Source organism: Mauremys mutica, chromosome 3 (assembly GCF_020497125.1).
Source record: "Mauremys mutica isolate MM-2020 ecotype Southern chromosome 3, ASM2049712v1, whole genome shotgun sequence".
Lineage (NCBI taxonomy): Eukaryota > Metazoa > Chordata > Testudines > Geoemydidae > Mauremys > Mauremys mutica.
This window is the reverse complement of record NC_059074.1, coordinates 41,995,152-42,019,012: the sequence shown is the minus strand read 5'-3', so window position 1 is coordinate 42,019,012 and position 23,861 is coordinate 41,995,152. Positions and strand designations below refer to the sequence as shown.

The window sequence follows — 23,861 nt, the reverse complement described above, 5'->3', positions numbered from 1 at the left end:
CTATAGTTTTCAAACTTTATTTCAGGTTACTTACTTTTTACCCAACCCATCCATTATTCCAGTCCAAGAAGAAGAGGTGAAGAGAAGAACCAAGACCTCATGAAGTGCGTTAGAGGTGAGAATACTGTTCTGAACAGCAAATTCCTTCCTGCTCTCATGAAGGACATGTATCCTGCCAGCCATGGCATAGTGAAAAGAGACATTCACACCCACCATGTGGATAAAGCAGAAGATAAATCCTAGAAAGCAAATAATGGAAAGCTGTTCTGTGTATTATTACATGGATAGGAATGAGACGCAAATAAATAGTTAAGCAAGCAAACTTAACATGATCAATATCTTGATTGCTGTGAAGAAACTAATGTGAAAATGACTGTGTGGTATAAAAAATAAGAGGATTTACTCTAGATATTATTTCCCCAAAATAAGTTCATTTATTTCCTATATGGTTTAAAGTGCTCACTTCATCTCCTTCCCAAGTCTTTGGGGAGTGGTGGGGAAGATGGACTTTATAGCACATTTTGGAGATAAACAATTCTTCTGTTGTGCTGGACCAGCAGGGAAAGAAAACTCCAAACCTGAGGAATCTTCATGGAAATGCTCTCCTGGCAGCTCCCTCCTATTTAAACCAGGGAGGGAGCATCCTCAGTATGACTGCTGATCACAACTGCTGTAACATCAACAGCAGATACCTGGAACTCCACTTGGAAGCCCACAGGCAGCCCAAGCAGATCACAGAGCACTAGTACTACATGCTCTCAGAGTGAAACTCTACTGAACAAGCAGGCAGCTGCATTCTGCATCAGTTTCAGCTCCGAGGTGGTCTCAAGATGAAGCCTGGTGAATAATGAATACAGTAGTTTGATCTTGATGTGGAAAAAGCACGATCTGTGTATCTACAAAAATGGTCACACCTGTCTCGTTAGGCACAGATGGTAAAAAGTTGCTACAGCTGCAACTACCTGCAAATCCAGTAGTAGGCTTGAATGTAACAAGACCCTTATGTCGGAAATAAATCTGTGTCACAAAGGTTGGTCATATTCACTCATTCAGGGCATCCCCTAGTTCTTCTACTTTTTCCATCCATCCTACAAAACATCATCTCTGCCTTGTTTCTGTAGACAGAGCCACAACCTGTTAGTAAGTGCAGGTGATAGGGGACTGGATGTGGGCTAAGGAAACAAATGAAAGACACAGAGCTGATTCACTCTCTCCTAATCTGTTAATGAACCAAATGAGTACTCCAGAAGAGAAGAGTCTTTACAGTAGTATTGATGTTCGTCCATCGTTTTCGAAGAAGACCTTAACATCTATCAGGTTGTGAGCTGTCCACGGTGCGTCCGCAAATGGCTGGTAAGGCCAATACGGGCACGGAATGTTCTGCCACATGTCGGGCAGACATGTGTGGGCACCACTGTTACAACATTTGCAGCTCTGGCTTTACGGAGTGCTCGCTTCTCTTGTGCTAGGGTTATCCTTCTAGCTTCAGATGTCTGGCAGCCTTGGTGGATCAGCGTACGCCATGTCGATCGGTCTTGTGCCAGGGTTTCCCAGGAGGTGATGTCGATATCCAGGGACTTAAGAGAGGCTTTCAGCGTATCTTTGTATCGCTTCTTTTGTCCCCCATGCGATCGCTTTCCTTGAGACAGCTCACCATAGAAGAGCTGTTTGGGGATGCGGTGGTCTGGCATCCTTACAACATGGCCTGCCCAGCGTGTCTGGGCTTTCATAAGCAGAGTGTAAACTGACGGCAGGCCTGCTCTGGAAAGGACTTCTGTATCTGGCACCTTATCCTGCCACCGAATCCTCAGAAGTCTGCGGAGGCAAGTCGTGTGGAAGTGGTTCAATTGCCTAGCATGCCTCCTGTATACAGTCCAGGTCTCACTGGCATACATCAAGGTAGTTAGCACTACTGCTCGGTAGACTTTAAGCTTTGTAGCAAGGCTTATTCCACGGCGGTCCCACACGTTGGTCAGCAGTCCGCCAAATGCAGAGCTTGCCTTGGCGATTCTGCAGTTGACCTCGATGTCAATTGTCACTGCGCGGGAGAGGGTGCTGCCAAGGTATGTAAATTGGTCCACTGCTTGCAGCTTTTGCCCCTTCACTGTGATGGTGGGCTCTTGGTGTTGGGCTTTCGGAGCTGGCTGGTGCATCACTTCGGTTTTCTTTATATTGATAAGAAGGCCAAAGTTATCGCATGCTGCTGCGAATTTGTCCATGCTGGCTTGCATTTCTTGCTCTGATCCAGCATTCAGGGCACAATCGTCAGCAAAAAGGAGGTCTCGTAGCACAGTCTCCTTTATCTTGGTGACAGCCTGGAGTCTTCACAGGTTGAACAGTTTCCCATCAGTCCTGTATCTCAGGCTGACTCCCAAGGAACTGTTCTGAAAGGCGTCTGACAGCATGGCTGAAAACATCATGCTGAACAGGGTCGGTGCCAACTACACCTCTACAAGAGGAAAGGAAATCGAAAAGTCTGCGACAATCATAGAGGAATATCATTGCTTTCCAGCGCAGGCAAGATCCTTGCACGAGTGTTGCTGAATCGCCTGATTGACCACCTGGAACAGGGTCTATTACCCGAGACACAGTGCGGCTTTCGTAAAGAGCGTGGCACTGTGGACATGATCTTCGCAGTCCGACAGCTCCAAGAGAAGTGTCAAGAGCAGAATCGTGAACTGTACACCATCTTTGTGGATCTCACTAAGGCTTTTGACACTGTCAGTCGTGAAGGTCTGTGGCGTATCATGTCGAAGTTTGGGTGCCCTGATAGATTCATCCTGATGGTACGTCAGTTCCACGACGGCATGACGGCTCGTGTTCTGGACGATGGAGAAGCTTCAGAGGCCTTTCCCGTCACAAATGGCGTCAAGCAAGGGTGTGTGTTGGCACAGTAGTATTACCAGTTATTTGAACTAGCAAGTCTCCCTGTGATATTTCTTTCTATCTGAGCCTAAGGTAATAACTGTTAGTCAATATGGTGCCAAGCCTGCAAACACTTATATCCATACTTAGCTTTACACATGAAAGTAATCCCACTGAACTCATCTGGTGAAATCCTGGCCCTGGTAAAGTACAGAGAATTTTGCTATTGACTTCCCTTAGAGCAAGATTTCACCCCATGGGACTATTTATGGACATAAAGTTAAGCAGGTGTGTTTACAGGATCAGAGCGTATGTCAAGAAATATTTTTATCTATTTGTAAAAAAGATAATGCACATGTATGGCACTGTATAAATAATAACTGTAAAGATGTTCCCAATGGTTAGAGCTATTCGACCTGGGCGGAGGGAGCCTAAATGTGGTTAAAGGAATAATAATCACCGATTAATCAAATATGGGTTTGAAGAGTTAATGTACTTTATGTAAGCTGCAGTGACTTCTCTGAGGTCACAGCAGAGGACACTTAGTTATCCCAATTTGTTCCTTGAATGGCATCCAGAGAGAAAAACATTGGGCACAGTGAGGAAATTCAGCTTCAAGGACTACCAAAGAGAAAGAGCCTTTTGTCAAGCTGAATAGATGGAATTCCACACACATTTTCACACACACAAAGGAGGAAAAGGAGCGCTTATCGCTTCTGTTTTCCTCTTTTTTCAAGGTCTGCAGCACAAAAATCTCTCACAAGCAAGTTGTCAGCAAGGAGAAAGCACTTGGTGTACAGTGCTGAGAGATTAGTAATATCATTTACCGCAACACTACCATAGCAAGAGAAATGCATCTGAGAAAGGTTTCAGAGTAGCAGCCATGTTAGTCTGTATCCGCAAAAAGAACAGGAGTACTTGTGGCACCTTAAAGACTAACAAATTTATTTTAGCATGAGCTTTCGTGAGAAAGACACAGTGGAAGAGGGGGCATGAGAATAGGACAAGCAAACAGTACAGTAGTGAAGGGAGCTAATAAATGTATTTGTTAAGTAACTAACGAGGGGCCTGATTCCCCACCCCGTTAATCCATTCTAAAACCTGTGTAGCTCCTCTGTAGTCTATGGGAAAACAACGGTGCAAATTTGGTGTAGCAAAGTTAAATATGGGCCTAAGCCTTCTTTCACTTGCTCTACTTTTACTCTGATTTGACCCGAGACTTCACTGGAGTTACTCTGGGTTTACACTTATTAAGTGAGGCTGTGTCTTCACTGCACAAGTTACCCAGATGACTGGCACTTGGATCTGAGCATCCCCACAGCAAAGCCCTACCCGTTACTGTGTCCTCACTGTTTCTGCACTTGCCTATGTGTGTCTGGGGGCATAGCCCATGGTGGTTTGTGCTGAGTTGTTCTAGATTTCTTTCCCAGGTAGTTGCATCAGTTGTAGGAGAATTGTGGGAACTGGGAAAGGCATTGACGGACTGTCAACACTCAAGTGGTTTTGTCTGCATCCTCAGTGCAAAGTTGGCAGGTTCCAGTCTGAGGTAATCTGGGTGCTAACCTATACCCACAGCTGGGTAAACTAGCCTAGGCTTAAAGCAACTCCAAACCTGTTTCAGAGTTTTTCCTGTGTGGATGGTGGGGGAGGAAGGTTGGGTTAAAACCTAGGTAGGAGCCTGGCTTAACTGTGCAGTGAAGACATACCCCGAGAGAGACTCAGGCTCTACATATTCAGTTAGAGAAAGGCCAAACAAATGTAGCACAACCAGCCACCTCCACAATCTGAATCTATTAGCACCATTCTTGGAGTGGCCACAGGCTGAATGGACTTGGAAAATGAACTACCCTCTCACCCCTTGAGGAGGGCCATCTAGAAGATCAAGGGTAAAGCAGCTTGGTGGCATAGTGAGGTGCAGCCCATGCTGATGCTGCTTGTGTTATACCTATTTTAGGGACAAATAAAAGACAGCACTATTCAGGGCTGTCACTGATACCTTTTGCTAGCATTAAATTAAGCTTCAGCATCTAGTCTGAACATTGGGCTGCTCACACACAGGTATTGGGCGAGTATGACTGGGAGCAAGCTCCAATGGCCCATCTTAACTGGTCCTGTAGGAGTTAATCTTAACTCAACACCCTGGGGCCAAGTTTACAATCCCTAAACACTCCAAACTCCTGTTCTCTTCAAGGGATGCTTTGGTGCATAAGGAATGCAGGATCAGGACCTTTGTGATTCCCCATCAAGTGACCTCTTTAAGGTCCTGATCCAAGGCCTGCCTGTTGCAGTTAGTGGGAGTCTTTCTATTGACTTTAGCAGCTTTGGAAAAGAGACTAAGGCCTTGTCTATTCTGGAAATGGTTTACTAGCAATGCTATACTGGTGTAAATATACCAGCAAACCCTTCTAGTGGAGATTCAGCTTACACCAAAATTTTACCAGAATCCCAGTTCCCTGAACAAAAGAAACTATATTGGCAAAAGGACTCTTTGGCCAGAATAATTGTATCCACACCAGGACTTCTGTGGGCATAGCTCTGTTGGTTAAGGGAGTGAGTCTTTTCACACTCCTAGCGGACATAGCTATGCTGGCAAAACTTATTAAGTGTAGACAGGGCCTAAGACTTTCTGGCTCTGCCCAGAGCTATTTGAGTCTGCTTCAGCCAAACATTGATGATAAAAGAAAACGTTTAAAAAAAAATCCTTCAGAACATTTCCAAGGGATTTGTATTTAGTGCATTTCAGTTATTGTTGTTTCCGGATCTGAAACCATAGAAGAAAAATGTTTTGCCTTGTTTTGATGTAACAAAACATTTTAAGGGAACAGTGCCAGGGATAGCTAACCAACACATGACCTCCAAGCTGTTTCAGTTTTCAGACATGACTTCTGAATGCAGCTTTGAAGTACAACACACAATGACCCTAAGGCGTTTATGTAGTCTGCCAAGTCATTTCATTTCTCTGCTTTATTTACTTTGTAAGAATTAGCCAGTCGATGTAGCAGATAAAAGTATTGAAGAAGGAAACTGAACATTGTGAATGGGAACAGTCCCCTCTAAACATAGTTGTCTTCCCTTGGATGTTAGGGTCTATTAGTGTTTCCACTACTGCAACAGGAGATTCAGTTATCCCCTTCTAGCACTCAAATCCACTTCTGCACTGACAGCATCACTTAATTTTTTTGGTTGTCTCATTTATAGGCTGATAGGTTTATGCACATCTCTGCTGCCTTTTCATAAAAAGTGCTTTGTTATTGCTTGCTTGGTTGATTGAGTTTTACAGCCCACAGGATATCAGTATGACAATACCTATGTTGTTGTTTGCTTTCATAATTCATTAGCATTTTGAAAAAAAGAGAATGAGGGACAGGAGGTCTAGTTCTCTTTGCAGTGATGGGACCATCTGTCAGAAGACCCTCGGTACTGTTGGTTTTCTCTGTACCGGGAAATTTTTGCTACTATCCATCCTGCTCCATCAGTGCTAGTGCAGAGAAGGGACCTACATTTTGCACAGTTGCCTTGTGGACCTTTTCTGAGCATGGTTAGAGAACACACTGCTTAAAATGCCAGCAGTGGCCTGAAGCCCTATCTAGCCACCAGTGTTGCAACAACTGATGTAGGTGAACCACTGGCAGTAATACGGAAACATTTTAGCAACAAAAATCCAAGCATAGATGCAACTTTTGTTTCCTGGGAGATTGGGAGTGTGTGTGGGTGGAACAGTAGAATTATTTGACACATCATATTTTGTAGCATGAATCCACTAAAGAGTGAGAGGAGCTTCCCTTGTTAGTGTGCTTTTTGCAATATTGAACATTAGTAATATATTTCATCTTAAAAAATTCTGGTTTAGCTTGTGCTTTATAAATAATAAGAGTTGATGTGGACAATTTGAAAGTGAGGGGAAATTCAAAGAGACCATAGAAAATTACTGCGTATCACACCTTCCTGGGGCTGGAGAATCAAGCTTGTATGTGATTTCTCAAGATCTTGAGAATGCCTCCAAAAATCTCAGGACTTTTGGAAACATAACATTCATGAGTACCATAGTCACTGGTGCTACACCCATGAAAATGAGACTGAATAGGATAAAGAAGGAAGAGAAAGATTAGTTATCCCAAATCTAGATAGGCAACACAGAAGATAACTCTTGAATAATTGAGTACTATTGTCAGGCTCTGGTTCAGGCTGTCAGGACTGGTGGTTTGAGCAGTGATCGAAGCTGACCATAGAATCAGGACTGGGCCAATGGCAATGCTGAAACCAGAGTCCAGGGACAGCTGTGAGTCAGAACTGAGGTGAGAGTCTGTAGGCAAGTCAAATTAGTATCATAATCAAAGTCCAGTTGCAGGTCATAGGTCAAAGCCAGGTTGAAGTTAGTCTGAGGGTAGGAGCAGATGCAGGGCTGGAGCAAGGTCAGAGTAGGGGATGGAAAAGGCTGAAGTGGGCTGTAACAAGGCTCAAGCAAGGCTGGAGCAAGAATGGGAAGCAGATCAAAGGCAGGTTGGAAGCCTAGGGCAGTGGCTCTCAACCTTTCCAGACTACTGGACCCTTTCAGGAGTCTGCTTTGTCTTGCGTACCCCATGTTAAACCTCACTTAAAAATGTCTTACTTACAAATCAGACATCAAAATACAAAACTGTCACAGCACACTATGAATGGAAAATGGCTTACTTTCTCATTTTTACCATATACTTATCAAATAAATCAATAGGAATATAACTATTGTACTTACATTTCAGTGTATATGTAAGGGGACTGTTGCCCCCTTACTAACATTCAGTGGGGGTGTTTGGTTGCTAGCTCCCAGCACTAAAAAGGAAGGGGTCGATGGGAAATCAGGAGCCTGAGACTGACAGTCTCCAGGAACAATGTGGAGAGGCCAGTGCTCCAGGTCAGCCTGATTGACAGGGCGGGTAGGCTAATCAAGGAGTCAGGAGGCCAGGGGGGTCCCGTCGTCCTCCGCGTGAGCTGAAATTGTCTGAGTCAGATGGAGTGGGGCCGAGCTAAGGAGAGAGCAGGGACCCAAGCTAAGCTGATGGGAGCGGAGCTGCAGCCCAAAAAGACAGAGCACAGCCCAGAGAAAGCAGCCCTGCCCTGGGAGGAGAGCTGCAGCAACCAGAGCCAGAGGGGCCAGACAAGCAGCCCAGGAAGCAGATGAGAGCTCAGAGCAGAGTCACAGAAGCAGCCTGCAGAGCAGCCCTGCCCTGGGAGCAGAGCTGTAGCAACTGGAGCCAGAGAGGCCAGAGAAGCAGCCCAGGGAGCTGAAGTCAGAGCAGCAGCAGCCATGCTGAGGCAGAGTGGAGCTGTAGCTGGAGCAGTCCGGAGCCGGGTGCGGTGAGCAGCTGGGGAGAGCGAGGGGGACCCCGGGCAGTGGGCCCAGCGCAGGGAGATACCTCAGCCAAGAGGCCCTGCAGGCCAGACTGGGAGGGGAATCGTAACCCTAACAGGGCGGGGTGACGCTGGGGAGAAGGGTCCTGCCACGTAGAGCCTGAGAGCGTGTGGCCACCGCCAGAGCAAGTGTCCAACCCGCAGCGTCCCTGCAGCACAGCCAGGGCCTGAGAAGGAGGCCTGGGACCTACAGGGAACAGACTGTGAACTGCCCTAACATTCCAGAGACACTGTTTGTGTGATGTTCCCTGCCACAGAGCAGTGTGATGTGTTTTCCTTTAACCTTTTCCATTTTTCCTTATTTTTTTTTAAATTAAGTGTTAATTAAATAACTTGTATTTGCTTTAAATTGTATGATGTGATCAGTGGGTCAGGGATGTGTGCAGTGCAAAGAGAGTACCCCGGAGTGGGGACACCCTAGCCCCTGTCCTAGGTGACCACAGCAGGGTTGGGGGTCGAGCCCCCCAGGAATCCTGGGCCCAGCCTTGTTGGGGTTACGAGGACTCTGCCAGACAGGAGAGTGGAAGGGGAGTCCTCAAGGGCAGGGAGGCCTCTGAGTAAAGGAAGTGGGAGCGAGGACTCAGATCCTTTCGCTAGCCCACTTCACCGGGGTAGTGCAGAAGCCAGGAAAGTTCCCCACAATAGCGGGACCATTCCCCCGCTTACATATAGCATATAGAGCAGTATAAACAAGTCATTGTCTGTATGACATTTTAGTTTGTACTGATTTCGCTAGTGCTTTTTATGTAGCCTGCTGTGAAACTAGACAAAAATTTAAATGACTTGCTGTACCCCTGGTTGAGACCACTGGCCCAGGGAGTCTGTTACAGTGCAAGGCAGCAGGAGGGTCCTGGCCACACAGTGCTATTACACAGACTAACTTGCCTGTGCCAGGAGGTCATCTGACCGGGGCCTGCTCAGGGATAGGCTGCCGCAGCATGCCTGTGTCACTGCAGACTCTGTTGGAGCGGGGAGTCATGACACCTGATTGAGCAGCCCTGGTCTGGCTACAGGTTTGCCTCACAACTATCATCCATGTATAAAGTAGGGAATGTATTATTTTATTTAAAAATACATAGTGTCCTTTTCAAATGACAGAAAGAAACCCAGAGGAGCAGGGACCCCTTAAAGTTTCACTTCTGTTTGATATGTGTCAATGTTGATATAAATCACTGCTCTATAGACCAACCTTTGTACTTTGCACCTGACAAGGAGAATTCCTCCAGTTTTCCTAGATCAAAAAGGAGCTAGCGAGGAACACAAATTCATAGCAGAGTGGGTGAGAGGGAAATAATAAGGTCTCTGTTTCCTCAACAAAATACACTAGGAAAGCCACAATCAGGACCAGAGGCCTTTTCTATTTACAAATGCAAAACTGAAGATACTGCACCAAATGCTGTCCTCAGTTACCTGATTTTGTATTGTCACATATGTGTAAATGAAAATAGAATTAGGTCAATGGAAAGCTTAATGAGTCTATGGTAAACACTGTTTACAATCACATCCCTGGATCAATAGGTTCTTTTCTGTATCTCTTATATTCTATCCCAACAGAAAAATAGCTTGTTTGCTGTATAACTTCTGAGTTTGAGCAGGGTGTTGGACTAACTCATCTCCTGAGGTCTCTTCCAACTCTAATCATCTATGATTCTATGATTGATGTCAGCCAAGACGTGTGAAATAAGTGCTCTGTGGTCTCTGTGTGTCTGGATCTCTGTGCAAGGTAAACTAGCACTAAGGCCTGAGAGTCTGGGGCAAGTTTTCAAAGAAAAACAAGAAAGTGTGGGCATAACTAGTCAAAGACGTACTGAGCTGAACAGAAAGAGCTGTGAAGGCAGCAACAGATGAACTCAAGCAAATCTCCTCAGGTAGCGGTACTTAAATTGAGAAGGTCTTTTCCCAGTGGCACCTTGACGTGGAAAGCCAGGACAACCCTGACAACTTTAACTGCTTTGGAAGGAGACATGGACGTGAGGCAGGAATTCAAGCACAGCACCTCTGGAATGGATTATTAAGCTGAGCAATAGATATTGAAGTTAAATGCTGACTCAGACCTCACAATTTAATTTAAAAAATAGACAACAGCATCTGAGAACTGCATGACCAATTCACAGGCAGATGTGAAATTCTTGTTTTGAATGAGATTGTCTGGATTTGTATAAAGCACCACCCAACTTCCATGGTGTCTCCTGGTGAAATGACTTTGCAGGGTTCTCAGAAATTTAGGATTTTAAATGATATTTTATAGGGGTCTCAATCACCTACAATGTGTATTTCATGTACTGTTTATTGACCTAGCATAATTGCCACCATTATTTATACAATAAACACAAGACAAAAACTCCTGAGCCTCAGCTGGTGTAAATTGGCATAGCTCCACTGACTTCAATGGGCCTGGATGATAAAACATGCATTGTAACTATAGATGTCCTCAAGCTGAAAAATGTGGCTCGCTCTCTGTCACCCTTCTCCATTCCTTCACTACCTCCCATAAACAATGTTCAGATTTGTTTGGATCTAGAGTCTTGGTATGGTCCATGACAAATATAGGAGGAAGCTGTGAAATTCATTGACATATCCACTCCTCCTGAAGTTCAGGAGGTTTTGAATCTGAGATTCAGTGTCTCTAATTCTAAGCGAACAATTCCCCTTCTTCCTCTATCAGGGAGAGAGGGTTGGGTGGGATATCTGTTCCACCCCTGTACCTGAAATAGTCATTGACCCGTGACCTGTACAGATTGGGTGTAAAACACTACCAGACCAGAATTTTCCACTTGCACATTTTGCACTTACTTTTCAAATGTGCAAACGGCTGCAAAGCTAAAGGGAATCAAATCCGGAGCAGATAGATAATCTGTTGCTACGGACTAAGCTCTTGAACAGTGAGCTAATGCTTTCTAAAGTGTGTGGGAAAGAATCTAATACTATGAGAGCATGTGTTCTTCCTTCCTTCCTCCCCTCCCCAGTAGCTTCCTGCATAGTCGCTGCAGCCAACCTGTGGTTATCTTGCCCCTCCCTTCAAAGTCCTCAGTGACCACATTTTTTAATGAATAAAAGCAGAGGTTCACTAAATAGCGTCATCAAAAAAGACATTAGTTGACACTGCCCTGAGTCTGCACTATGATCAATTTTATTTCCTTTAATGCTTTTTTCTAGCAAGCACAGTAAACAGCCCCTGTTTTTATTTAGCCTACCCTTCTGCTGGAGGACAAGATAAACCAATTCTCTTCTTCATCCCATTTAGAAAGTTTGTTGTTGTTTGTAGGTTAGCATATATTCCTTTTCTTTTTTTTCTACAAAACAAAAAAAGTATAAACAGGCGAGGGAAAGAGGAAGTCCCTGGCAGAAAAGGAAAGTCACTGGATTCTTATGGTGATTGAAGGAAGTTACTGAGTCAGCGGAGTCCTTTCACCTTCCCAGTGACCTACTGGAAGAATTGTGCAGAAACAGAAATACAATCTAACCTGCAAAGGAAAAGACAAACATCATCTTAAAAATATCTCTGGGTATGCCAGCGCATTAGGGTACTACATTCAGAATTGTAGCTGTTAGCACACTCAAAGGGCAAAGTTTGCATGGGGAGAAGGATTTAAGAACATTATACATATATATTTTTCCCCTTCTTTTCATGGCCTGTTTGTCACAACCACCTTGATGAACTTAAAACTCAGCAACTTCCATAGGTTGTAATTCCACTCCTAACTGGCAAGCAGGTGTCACTGCTGAGCCACACCTACTTCATCCTCCTCTGAAAAGCTAAGAATATTAATAACTGTTTCTGGTAGCCATCCACAATGTGCTAGACTGTACAAACCTTTTAGTCTGTCACGATTAGACATTAGAAAAACTTCCTGTCGGCGTAGTTAAGCACTGGAATAAATTGGCTAGGGAGGTTGTGGAACCTCCATCATTGGAGACTTTTAAGAGCAGGTTAGACAAACAGGAATGGTCTAGATAATTAGTCCTGCCACGGATGCAGGGGACTGGACTAAATGACCTCTCGAGGTCCCTTCCAGCTCAATGATTCCTATAAGAAACCTGCAAGCTGACAGCATCATGCTTACGGACTAATATGGATATAATTGTCATGTCCTATTTATAATATGCATTTGTAAACACAACAGATTAACTAGACTGTAAACTCATTGGGACCACCTTTTACTTCTGTGCTTATAGAGTGTCTACCACAATGGGATCCTTGTAGACCTTACCACAGTACAAAATAAATAATCAAGAATAATAATGTGTTGCTACCTTTCTCCCCACCTACTAGGCTTTTTGTTTGTCTCTCCTTAGATTATAAACTCCTTGGGGAAAGGATTGTGCCGTCTTATATGCTTGACATGTGCCCAGAAGGGCATTGGAGCAGTCAGAAATATGTAATAATTTACCTCACTTGTAGCCAAGAAGCTGATCAACATCCTCTTATTTGGGTTCTAAGGGCATGGCTACACTTGCAGATGTAGAGGGCTGTGAGTTAAACTCGCCTTCGTAGAGTGCAGTAGGGAAAGTGCTGCAGTCTGTCCACACTGACAGCTGCTTGCATACTGGCATGACCACATTTGCGGCACTTGCAGCGGCATTGGGAGCGGTGCATTATGGGCAGCTATCCCAGCATGCAAGTGACTGAAAGGTGCTTTTCATATGGGGGGGGGTGGAGTGTGACAGGGAGTGTGTTGTGTGTATGTGGGGGGAGAGAGAGTGGGTTTTGGGGGGCTGAGAGCATGTCAGCATGCTGTCTTGTAAGTTCAGACAGCAGCAGACCCCTCCTCCCGCCTCTCTCTCACACAGCATTCCACACTAATGGCTTGCATGATGGCTGTCAGAAACGGAGCTTTGAAAGGGCATTTCCGCATTCCTACAGGAGTTCAAAACAATGACAAGAGTGGCCACTTGACTTAAGGGGATTATGGGACATTTCTGGAGGCCGATCAGAGCACAGTTACCCAACATCTCATTCATACTGATCCCTTTGCGTTGTAGCTAAGGTGCAGCAAAAGTTTTTCCTCTCACCAAGGTGGAGTACCAGCAGCGCTGTAGCCATGGAGACAGAGCGCTCTACATGCCTTGTCAGTGTGGACAGGGAGTGAGCTAGGGCGCGCGGGGCTCCTTTATTGCGCTGTAACTCACAAGTGTAGCCAAGCCCTTAGCAAAGTTTCTCTCTCTTGAAGCGACTACAAAGAAGCACACACTATAGGTGTAACCCACACACCTCCTGGGTGTGGTGCTCTGTCCCATCAGTGGCACCAAGACCACTTAGAAATTAATGAGTCTGCTCTACAGCAGGGATCGGCAACCCTTGGCACGGGCCGGTTTGTTTACCTGCCGCATCCGCAGGTTCGGCTGATCGCGGCTTCCACTGGCCGTGGTTCACCTCTCCAGGCCAATGGGGGCTGCAGGAAGCAGCGCTGGCTGAGGGATATTATCCAGTGGTGGCCTGGAGCAGCAAACCACAGCCAGTGGGAGCCATGATCAGCCGAACCTGTGGACGTGGCAGGTAAACAAACCAGCCTGGCCCATCAGGGTACTTACCCTGGTGGGCCCTGGGCCAAAGGTTGCCGATCCCTGCTCCACAGCCTTCACTAAGGGTCATGTGGCTTTTAGCTCATCCAGTAGAGGATCATGTATTAAGCTTCAGAGGTCCCAGGTTTGATCCTGCTCACCAATGACCGGTATTACATAGGCATCTAGGTGTATTTACAAGGAAACCTTTGAGATACTCAAGGTCACATCAAGCAGTGAAAGCATAGAGGCCGAACATTTGAGAGGGACTGAAAAAGTATACTGTACTTGATACCACAGAGAACATATCCCCAGATAAGGACTTTGAAACCCTGATCTATATAGCCTATGTGCTGTAACAGGTAGCTTCAGTGCTTTTACTTTTCTCATATGATAATTAAGCATGTTGTCTGTGGATACAAACTAGGTTTGGAGACAGTCATCACTAATTTGCTGTAGACACAGCTGAAATTTGACCCTATGGGCCTAATCATCCAGGGAGATGGGTGAACACAATTTTCACTAAACTCAATGGAACTTGCATGCACACCTCTCCTAGGATGAGGCTTGATGTCAGCACTACAGTCCCTGATACCTAATTAGGCTCCAACAGACTTATTTAAACCCACACAGGATGTGTGAGTATAAATTCCTAGATTTCCATGCTCAGGGGATTGGAAATGGTGTACATTTAAACTGCGGGGGAGCAGGGGAAGGTGTCCACTGAACCTTACCTATTCTTACCCTATCCAGTTAAGTGCTTTTCTTGCTGCATTCATCTCTTCTGGCCTCTCAGTGAGTTACACCAGATGAAACACACTTGCAAACAGTGGGTCAAATTCAGTGGTGAGGTATATGCAAGGGAAAGGGCAAACTGCACAGTGGTAAGGTGTGTGTGAGGACAGTTGAGTTATTCCATATTTATACTGGTGCAACTGACAGCAGAATTTGGCCCTAATTAGGTAAACGTAAGGGTCTAAACTGGTATAGTTTGCCCATCAGGGTAGCTGGGGGAGAGTTAAATTTATACCAACTTTGAATCTATCTCATCTTGCCTATGAGTTTGGCCCCCAGATCTCTTTCAGTCTGTCTGTGTTTTAACTTCAAAAGAACTGGACTCCAAATTACTCACAAGAAAAACAGCAGCTGGAGACAGAGTAGTAAATTTGAACTGGGGGCTTGATGGTACTCACACTTGTGCCAATCTGCAGTAATTCAACTGAAGTCAAAGGAGTGGCAATAAACTGGTGTAAGTGGAGAATCTAGCCCTATGCCTCCCTTAGATTTGCCAACTATCAGGAATCTGACATCTTAAATAATATCAGAATATGCTCAGGCAACCTTAACTGTAACTTTAGATACAGTTAATTAATGTATTTTAGCTTCTTTATGGAAGCAACAGGAAGTAGAAATTAACCATGCTGTAGTCCCCACAATTTGTCTCCAGGTTTGGGGGTGATATCACTTCCCCAGCCTACCACCACTGCACCTACACAGCAGTCAATTAATTGGGTGTTTTAATAGCAAAGTGGATTTCAACTTTGTAGTACAAACACATTACAAAAAGAAAATGTGCTCTTTCAGCTGGACTAGCAACTGTTTTCAAAGCACAGTGCATTTTTTTTTCAAACTTTTGTAACATGAGCATGAATACCATTAAAATGTATGTGCCAATTATACTGTAATTAGAACTTCAATCCCCTGCTGTATGTTAAGAATGTACACAACACTGTTTACTTATTGTAAACAATATAGATGACTAGATATAAAATAAAGAAATGTAATAAAGACTAAAGAAAGGACACTGACTACCCGCAAAGCCCTAAGGGGAGCTTTTGCATGTGTTTATTCCATTACAGCATAAATTAGAGTACATAAAAAGCTTTACAGTGATTTTTGCCTAGATATTTAAAACTGAACTGTTAATAAATACATCAGTTACAAATGTAATTCACCTGAATTGTGCACAGTGCCTGAAGCATTTGCATTAGTTAGTCTGTGATAAATGACAGTATCAATGTGGTCATTTTATAGTTTCACAAATTTGTCTAGGGTTTATTCACCACTAACATTAACGCTTAAGAGCAAAGCATGAGGTTGCTGCAATAAACTAGCTCACTGAAAAATACTGTATTTGTTTGAAATGTGCTCCAGTTATGGAAAAAATATAAATAGGAAAATGTGTTTACTAAAATATTTTAAGACGACTGGCCATGTATTCCACACTGGCTAAAATACTACTTTGGGCTTCCCCAATACCCTCCCCAACCATTATTTTGTTTGCTTTGGCTAAATATATGGTAGTTAAAAATAAATAAATAGAGCAGGAGACAAATTCACATTTTCTCCTATCTGCTGGATAAATGCTGATAACTTGTGAAACTGAGAGAGCCTCTAAAATACAAAATAGAATACTGATTCCTAATTCTGGTAAATTTACTCCAGCGGCTCCTACTACAATACTTTTCTTAAGCCAAAATGAATGGTGTGACATCAGTGGGATTGGACATTTGTGAGGGCAGAATTTGACTCAGAGTTTGTGGGCCAAATTCTGTTCTCAGTTGTACTGGTGTAAATTAGTGGAATTATTCCATATTTACACTGATTTAACTGAGAGCAGAATTTGGCCCTCTAGGTGTACATACTACCCTAGTCTCCTACCTTTGGGTATTCACAGAATCATAGACTATCAGGGTTGGAAGGGACCTCAGGAGGTCATCTAGTCCAACCCTCTGCTCAAAGCAGGACCAATTCCCAACTAAATCATTCCAGCCAAGGCTTTATCAAACCTGACCTTAAAAACCTCTAAGGAAGGAGATTCCACCACCTCCCTAGGTAACCCATTCCAGTGCTTCATCACCCTCCAACAGGATCTGCCCAGCCTTAGATTAAAAGGTACTTTTTTTTTAGAAATTACTTAGGTCTACATTCTGCTATCACACCACACATAAAAGGCCTTTCAATCCACTGTGAGTTCAGTGCACAGAACAAAGGCAGGATATTATCCTTTACAGACAGATTCATTAAATGACTCACTACAGTTACTTTAATGGTACCATTAGGATATAAGTAAGAGTTTCTCCTCTTTTCTTATGCTTTTATAACTGTACCAAAATCAATGTCATTGAGAAAAACTCAAACTAAGAAAAAAGTAACTCACTATAGAACTTCTGGTGTTTGTTCAAGTAACAAATGCTAGGTGTCACTATAGAGACACAAAGCAAATCAACCCAGTGCTGAGTTTAAGCTCTGTGCTTGCAAAATGGAAAGAATCTGTGGAGCAGTCACTGGAATCAATGCTGTTAAAGCATGAAAAGCAATAAGCTACTTATGAACAATAGATAACCAAAGGTACTGAGAGCAATCATTTTGATACCTAACCAAACAGCATAGGAGAGGTACAGCTTTCGTGTGAATAATTTATTCTTTTAGCAGTTGAAATTCTATCAGCTATTTATTTACAAGGGATTTCATTGTGCATGGAATTCACATTAGCTACTGCACAACAGTTTTATTCATTAAACAGCTATGATTAGCATCATTCCCATATTGTTTAGCAATTCGTGTGTTGAGCAAATAGGGATATTCTTTTGACAATTATTCCTTTGAATTGGTTTCAAGGGATAAACAGGAGTAACAGTGTTGCAGGAATTAAGGTTCTTTCTTATGTCATTGCTTGGCTCTCCGTCTGTTGCTAACTTTGCTAGTAAGGCTTGCATCTTCATTTCACTTGGTACATTCATAACTTAATTTAGTACTGAAGATATAATGGGGAAAAAGTCACAGGAGACCTACTTAGGAAACATGGGGCTGAGAATAGGAAACCAACTAGAAATGTCTTTATGTTACCAGAAAAATCAATCATCTGGCTGTGATTATGCAACTAGGGTAGAAAGAAAATTCTATTTGACTGACTACTACTAATTAAAACCAGATTGTTTTTCACAGGGTAAATAGTGAGAGCACATTTTGGCCCAATACTATCATTCCTAGTCTGAATGAAATAGCTAAAATGTCTTCATGGTGTTTGTAGCACTTTTGATTTAATCTTGTTTATTTATTTTTGGTTGGTTTTGTTGTAAAGTGTATTTGCAAATATGTTTTCTAGTTATAGACCGCAACAAATATCTTAATTATCATAAAGGTACATTTCAAATCTTTGCTGGATGTTTGTGGAATATCTTTATAAATTTAAGGTCACAGTGATTTCCCAAAACTTATCAGGCAGCATTTTCATAAAATACCACCAAATTAAAATGCAAAGGGAAAAAAAGTTACAAACCTGATTAGCTTCCTCACTAGAAATGTAGTATAAATACTGTATTAGATAAGGTATTCAAATACATAAACAATTGTATAACTGTACTACGAGATAAAACTGACATTTCAATATGTGCATCTGGTCCTTATACTGGTTCAGGCTCTGATCCAGCAATACTTGCACACTGCTTAGCTTTAAGCATGTGCAGAAGTGTTTGCAGTTACTGAACTGTAAGCATTACCTGTGCTACAATTATATGAAAAATTCTAATGCACACAAAAGATTTTTAATTTAGCCTCCCAGCTCTTCTTATACTTAGAAGGCAATAATATAATTAGGAGAAAAACGCAAAATTGTATTTGTCCAGCTGAGGAATTAACTAATCTGTTAAGTGTATCGGCAAGTAAAAGATCAATATCTAACTTTCACTTGTATGCACAACATAAATTCTAACTGCAGTGTTAAATCCCATTCAACCAACTAGCATGCTGACTAGGCTAAAATTTATATAGTCCAGTCATAAAATCCTTGTTCAGGCAACACTTCCAGTGACTTTATTGGGGAGATAATTTGACTAAAGGCTTCATGATTGCACCACTGGTTTCTAAATAGTATTCTAATCAGATCAACTGTATAAAACATCAAATAAACCATAAAGATAAACTCTGTGTCTTCTATCTGTCAAAATGATGTCTCATAGTAGAATCTGCTGCCTTTCTTTAGAAGTAGCAATGAGATATAAGAATGTTACTGTTAGTACCCTGCTAAAATAAGATATTTTAATAAAACATAAGGATTCTTCTACTGCAGTTCTTTGATGTGAAGTTGCTATGTCTTTTCAGAATGCTGAATACTCATAAACAATTCTTTTCCATAATCAAGTGACAACTCCAGGCTGAATTAACAACAGCAAAAACACTGGGTCTATTTTAAGAAAATTGTTTCTCATTAATTACTGTAAAGCTAGACAGATTTGCTGTATCCTTCTATTGGATGTCTACATATAAAATGTATAAAATAAATGCAAGTGCGCTTTTTAATACAGCATGCCTGTTCAGAAGGTCTACACTTGTTTTTCTGAGTAACATGATAAAAAGTATGCTTCAACTTCCCATTATATCATTTTTCTCCTCCCTATATGCTGCTCCATAAACAATTATTTTCGAAAGATTCAGAATCCAAACAAAGGTATATGGTATCAGTATGAACTATAATTGACAAGTGAATTATTAATTACAACACTCATTTACCTCAAATAAATAAATCAGTCTCTCAATTAAAAGATAGGGAAATCTCAACATTATGCTAGTACATACGTATAATCAGCCCGTGTAGCAAACTCTTGTTTTTCTTGTTCTCCAGTGATAGCCTTGTTCTATGCTGGAATAGTCTCTTACCACAGGCTATTGGACATAAAATGTAATATGTAAACTGAATGCAATCAGTTTTAAATAATTCACATTTGGTTTAGGTTCATTTTCATTGATTTGCAGCTAATTAAAGAGCAGTGAAATACAAAATGTTTTCCCCAAAAATCAGTGGCATCCACAGTCATGTCAATCTGCCATGAACTGAACAGCTTTGCTTCCTGTTTACTATCATTTAAAATTTCGGATAAAAAAGTAAAGCATTGTCTTTTACAGAAATTATCACTTCTTTCAGCCACAATTCTGCTGTGCTATGGTAAACTGACTTTTCCCCAGTATTCTAAATATGAACATGTGGCAGGCATTTGTGTTGCTTAAAAACTTTAAATCTGGTCTCTGTTAAATCATTCGTTGTGGTTGCAGATTCTTGGGGCTACAGTGCCATGTCTTCCTTAAAGAATCTATTGAACCAAAAATGAAAGGATGCAATTCAGATGATCTCCTTACACTTTTCTAACATATGCACTGTTGAGTTTAGCATCAAAAGTAAACTGAATTCCTTTATGTAGCCAGCAGTATTCACAACTAATATCCAAAACAGAGGAGAAAATGAATGGCAGAAGAAGCAGCCCCTCTTGTGTATATATGCAAGACCAACACTATTATTAAATATTCCCTTATAAGCTTCTGTTTTCAGGGATTTATATAACTCCAGGAGGAAAGGTCTTCTCCAGATTGGGAACTGGCCCACATTATCCCAAAGATTATCCTATTTTAGCAGCTTTTCTTAATTTGCTTGGCTGCTCACCAGCGCCAAGGAGTGAATTCTTCCCGCATGAAGCAAAGTAAAGATTAGAGTGGTTATAACCAGCAGCGACCCTAGATCCACATTTCAAGAGGGGCACCCCAGCCCTTTAATGCATGCATACCTTCTGAAGATGCTCCTAGTCAGGGGCTGTGGCTGTCAGGCAGGCCGCTGAGCTAGGGGCAGGCCCAGCTCCCTCTAATCCTGCCAGCTGGAGTAGGCCCCTGGCTAGATGTTTGCCGTGCAGTGATGGAGGGGACCCAGACCAGCTGATGGTGGTGCCAGGCAGAAACCAATCGCAGCCCCTTCCTGCAGCTGATCTGGCTGCCCTCACGCCAGGCCCACTCAGAGCACCAGGGGGCTCTCCGGCTCCCCAGCTTTGTCTGGCTTCTCCGGCAGGGTGAGCACGAAGGGCAGGAGGACACCTTTGGCCTCGAAGGGGGCCTTGAGCAGCTCTGCATCGAAGCTGCCCGGCAGCCCCCCGTCAGCCTCCACCTCGCCGTCCTGGGCCAGGTTGAAGCGTAGGGTGCCAGCCCGGTTGACACAGTAGATGGTGCTGCCCAGGGCGGCACAGCGGAAGGGCTGCAGGGGGCCACTGCTGGGCCTCAGGGAGGCGCACTGGCTCCAGCGCTTGGCCACGGTGTTGTAGCGGAAGACCTCGACCCCGCCGGCCTGGCCCTGCTCGCCGCGGCTGCCACTCAGGTCGAAGCGGTAGATGAAGCTCTTGAAGGCCACCATATCGGCGGAGCGGCGGCGGCTACTGTTGTAGGGGCACTCCTGCCACTCGTCCCGCCGGGGGTCGTACTTGAGCAAGCGGTAGAAGAGGGAGCCGCCTGACACGTAGATCTCCCCGTTGCAGGTGGTGGCTTCGTGCGCCACGGCGAAGGCACCCTTGGGCAGCGGCGCCACCGGGCTCCAGCGGTCGGCCCGCGGGTCGTACCTCTCCACCGTGAAGAGGCACTCGCCCCCCACAGCGTAGAGGTAGCCGTCCAAGGCCAGCAGCTTGAGCTGCGAGCGGGGCTGGCCCAGCGGCCGCACCTGGCTCCACGTGTCGGTGAGTGGGTTGTAGCAGAAGACCTTGTCGGAGAGGCGGGCGCGCTGCTCGCCCGGCGCCACCGCAATGCCCCCAGCCAAGAAGAGGTAGTTGTAGAGGACGCACATGGCGCAGCCCTTGGCGTTGGCCTCCTCGGGCAGGCGGGTCAGCACCCTCCACTCCTTGGCCGCCTCCTGGTAGCAGTAGATCAGGTAGCTGCTCTCCTCCAGCGACACCACGGAGGAGGGGCTCTGCGGCCGGCTGCTCTCCCGGCTCTGCGGCCTGCTGCCCGCGCTCAGCCTCTCGAAGGCGTCGCTGACCTCGGCCACCAGCAGGCACCGCTTGCCGGCCTCCAGGCGGCGCTGCAGGATGAGGTCCCGCTCCGCGCCGCTCAGGCGCCCGTAGACAGCGGGCTCCCGCAGCACCTGCAGGTAGTGGTCGCTCATGAAGCGGTAGGCGGCCTCCCGCAGCTCCGCCAGCCGCTGCTTCTTGGCCAGGCTCAGCAGCTGGTAGCAGTTGTCGAGGCGCAGCTGGGCCCGCATGGCCTCGGCCGCGCAGTGCAGGGCGCAGGGCATCTGCAGCACGCGGGCGCCGCTCACCACCTCGGCCAGGTTGTCGTGGCGCACCTCGCCCATGCGGGCAGTGTAGACGTAGTCGATGAGCAGGCGCAGCGCCCCGTAGCTCACCCCCTTCACCCGCAGGATGTCCCGGGACGAGCGCGCGCGGAAATAGTCGCTTTTGGCCGCCAGCACCGACTTGTGGGCTCGGATCCGCCGGCCGGACACTTCGATCACCAGGTCCGGCTCCTCCGAGCCCGGCTGCTGCGGGCTGCTGGGCTGCGCTCCAGCCTGGGGGCAGTAAGTGCCAGGCGGCGGCCGGGCGATGTCGGCTCCTCCCGCCTCCCCCTCCTCCTCGGACGCCGCGTTGTTAATCTGCCACTGGCTCTTCACCACCCGGCTGCAGGCGGAGGCTGCGCCGGGATCCTGCTGCGGGGCTTTGTCCCCCGCCCCGGGCGAGCTGAAGCACAAGGAGGAGCTGAAACCGCAGGGGGCTTGCAAAGGGAGCGCGGCGCTTTCCCCACCCCCGCTCTCCTCGTCCCCAGCTGATGCGCTCCCTTCCGTGGAGCCGGGCTGCGGCTGGCTGCCGTTGCTGCGCTCGGCTTCCCCCAGAGCTTTTGCCGGGGGCCCTAGCTGCTGCTCCGCTTCTCCGCAGAGCCTTTTCGGACAGGGCTTTGCCTCACTGATATTCCCATCGCCTGGATAAAGGACACAAGATAGGACTGAGTTCTCCATGGCTCTAGCAGAGGCTGGAGCTGGCTAATGTCCCCACACACACTCTCTCTCCCAGCTCAGCAGCGCAGTTAGCCACCCCTTCGCCTTCCTCTTCTCCCCCCGTCCCTTTTTCTCCTTTGTGGTTTAAGGTTGAACGTTACTGTGGGTTTTTCTTGCTCAATTCTCCTTCTTGGCACATGGTCAATTTCAGCCTTGTTTCCAAGCCTGGACTCCTCTCACATGCTGACAGCAGAAAGGGGTGTGGCGGCAGCCGTCCCTGCAGCCACTCGCTGCTGAACTTTTGAACTTGACTAATTTCAACATTGTATAGATATCTGTAACGATAATGTGTTTCCTACAGCTTGATTGCTCAGACTTTCCTTGAGTGGCATTGACAGATCAATGTATAGTAATAAAGTATCTCACTTCCTGTACCTTGGAGGAGTTTGATTTTTTTTTCCTGGCGCAATTTAATTTTCTATGAGCCTTTTTCCTATTTTTTTTCAGAGTAAGCAACACATGTTCTTTAACAAGTCAAAGATCATTCAGTTTTAACAGTTTTAATTTACCTAGATGTTCATACCAGCCTGCATTCATCTCCCAAGATCAGTTTGACTAATTGCACTGTTTTATTTCAGCTCAAAGAGGAGCTAAACATTTTCCTTGGACTTTCTGCTCTGAAATTTGCAGCAACAGGGTCAACTAAACTTGCTGATGTGTGATTACATTCTGCGATTAATGCCCCAACCCCTGAAGCTGTTGTGCTGGGTGGCATCCTTTTCTGTTGTTTGTTCAATAGACTGTGTTTAGGAAATGTGATCCTTTAAGATTAGTCTTAAATATAGTCATGTCCATAATTTATTCACCTTAAGCAACTACTTTAATGGCAGAAACCAATTGCAGTTCTGAACAGTTTTTAAATCAGTCAAGATTTCCTTGGAAATTATAGGCTCCTTGAGATTCAAGGTTTCTTCAGTTCACTGTTTCTTGCAGGATCCAATGCATTTCTTGTTCCTGTTTAAAAGAAAATGTAAAAAAGTCGATCAGTTTAAAACAAAATAATTTTCCATTTGTGGTTGCTATTAGAGTTTATTCCAGAGGAGTTTTGTACTAATATAATTGAGTTTCCTTTAATGGTAGATATTGCATCCTGAAATTTGATTATGAAATTGACTAAAATGAGGTTAATGCAAACCACAATTGTTGCAAAATACATATTAGAGAATTGCTTGATACAGTTATGAAAAAAACAAAAAGTAAACTGACAAATGTGTCACTGACTGAGGTGGGTTGCTGTGTAGTCCCATAGGTGGATACATGAAGCATCTTGGGAGGGTTTAGGCTTCTTGCTCATAAGAATAAGAAATGG

At 44.8% G+C, this 23,861-nt stretch overlaps 1 protein-coding gene across 3 annotated transcripts in view; it reads right to left on the bottom strand.

The window, feature by feature from the left end:
• KBTBD11 (kelch repeat and BTB domain containing 11) overlaps positions 1-23,861 on the bottom strand; it is a 45,401-nt gene that overhangs the window by 5,143 nt on the left and 16,397 nt on the right. For 2 of the 3 annotated variants that reach the window (XM_045010644.1, XM_045010643.1), the window contains one exon: positions 15,560-23,506. In XM_045010644.1, coding sequence (XP_044866579.1) covers positions 20,534-22,513 — 1,980 coding nt within the window. In that variant the 5' untranslated portion in view covers positions 22,514-23,506 and the 3' untranslated portion in view covers positions 15,560-20,533. Of the gene's footprint in view, positions 1-15,559; positions 23,507-23,861 lie in introns of those variants that run through there. The other variant, XR_006578204.1, reaches the window with a different exon arrangement.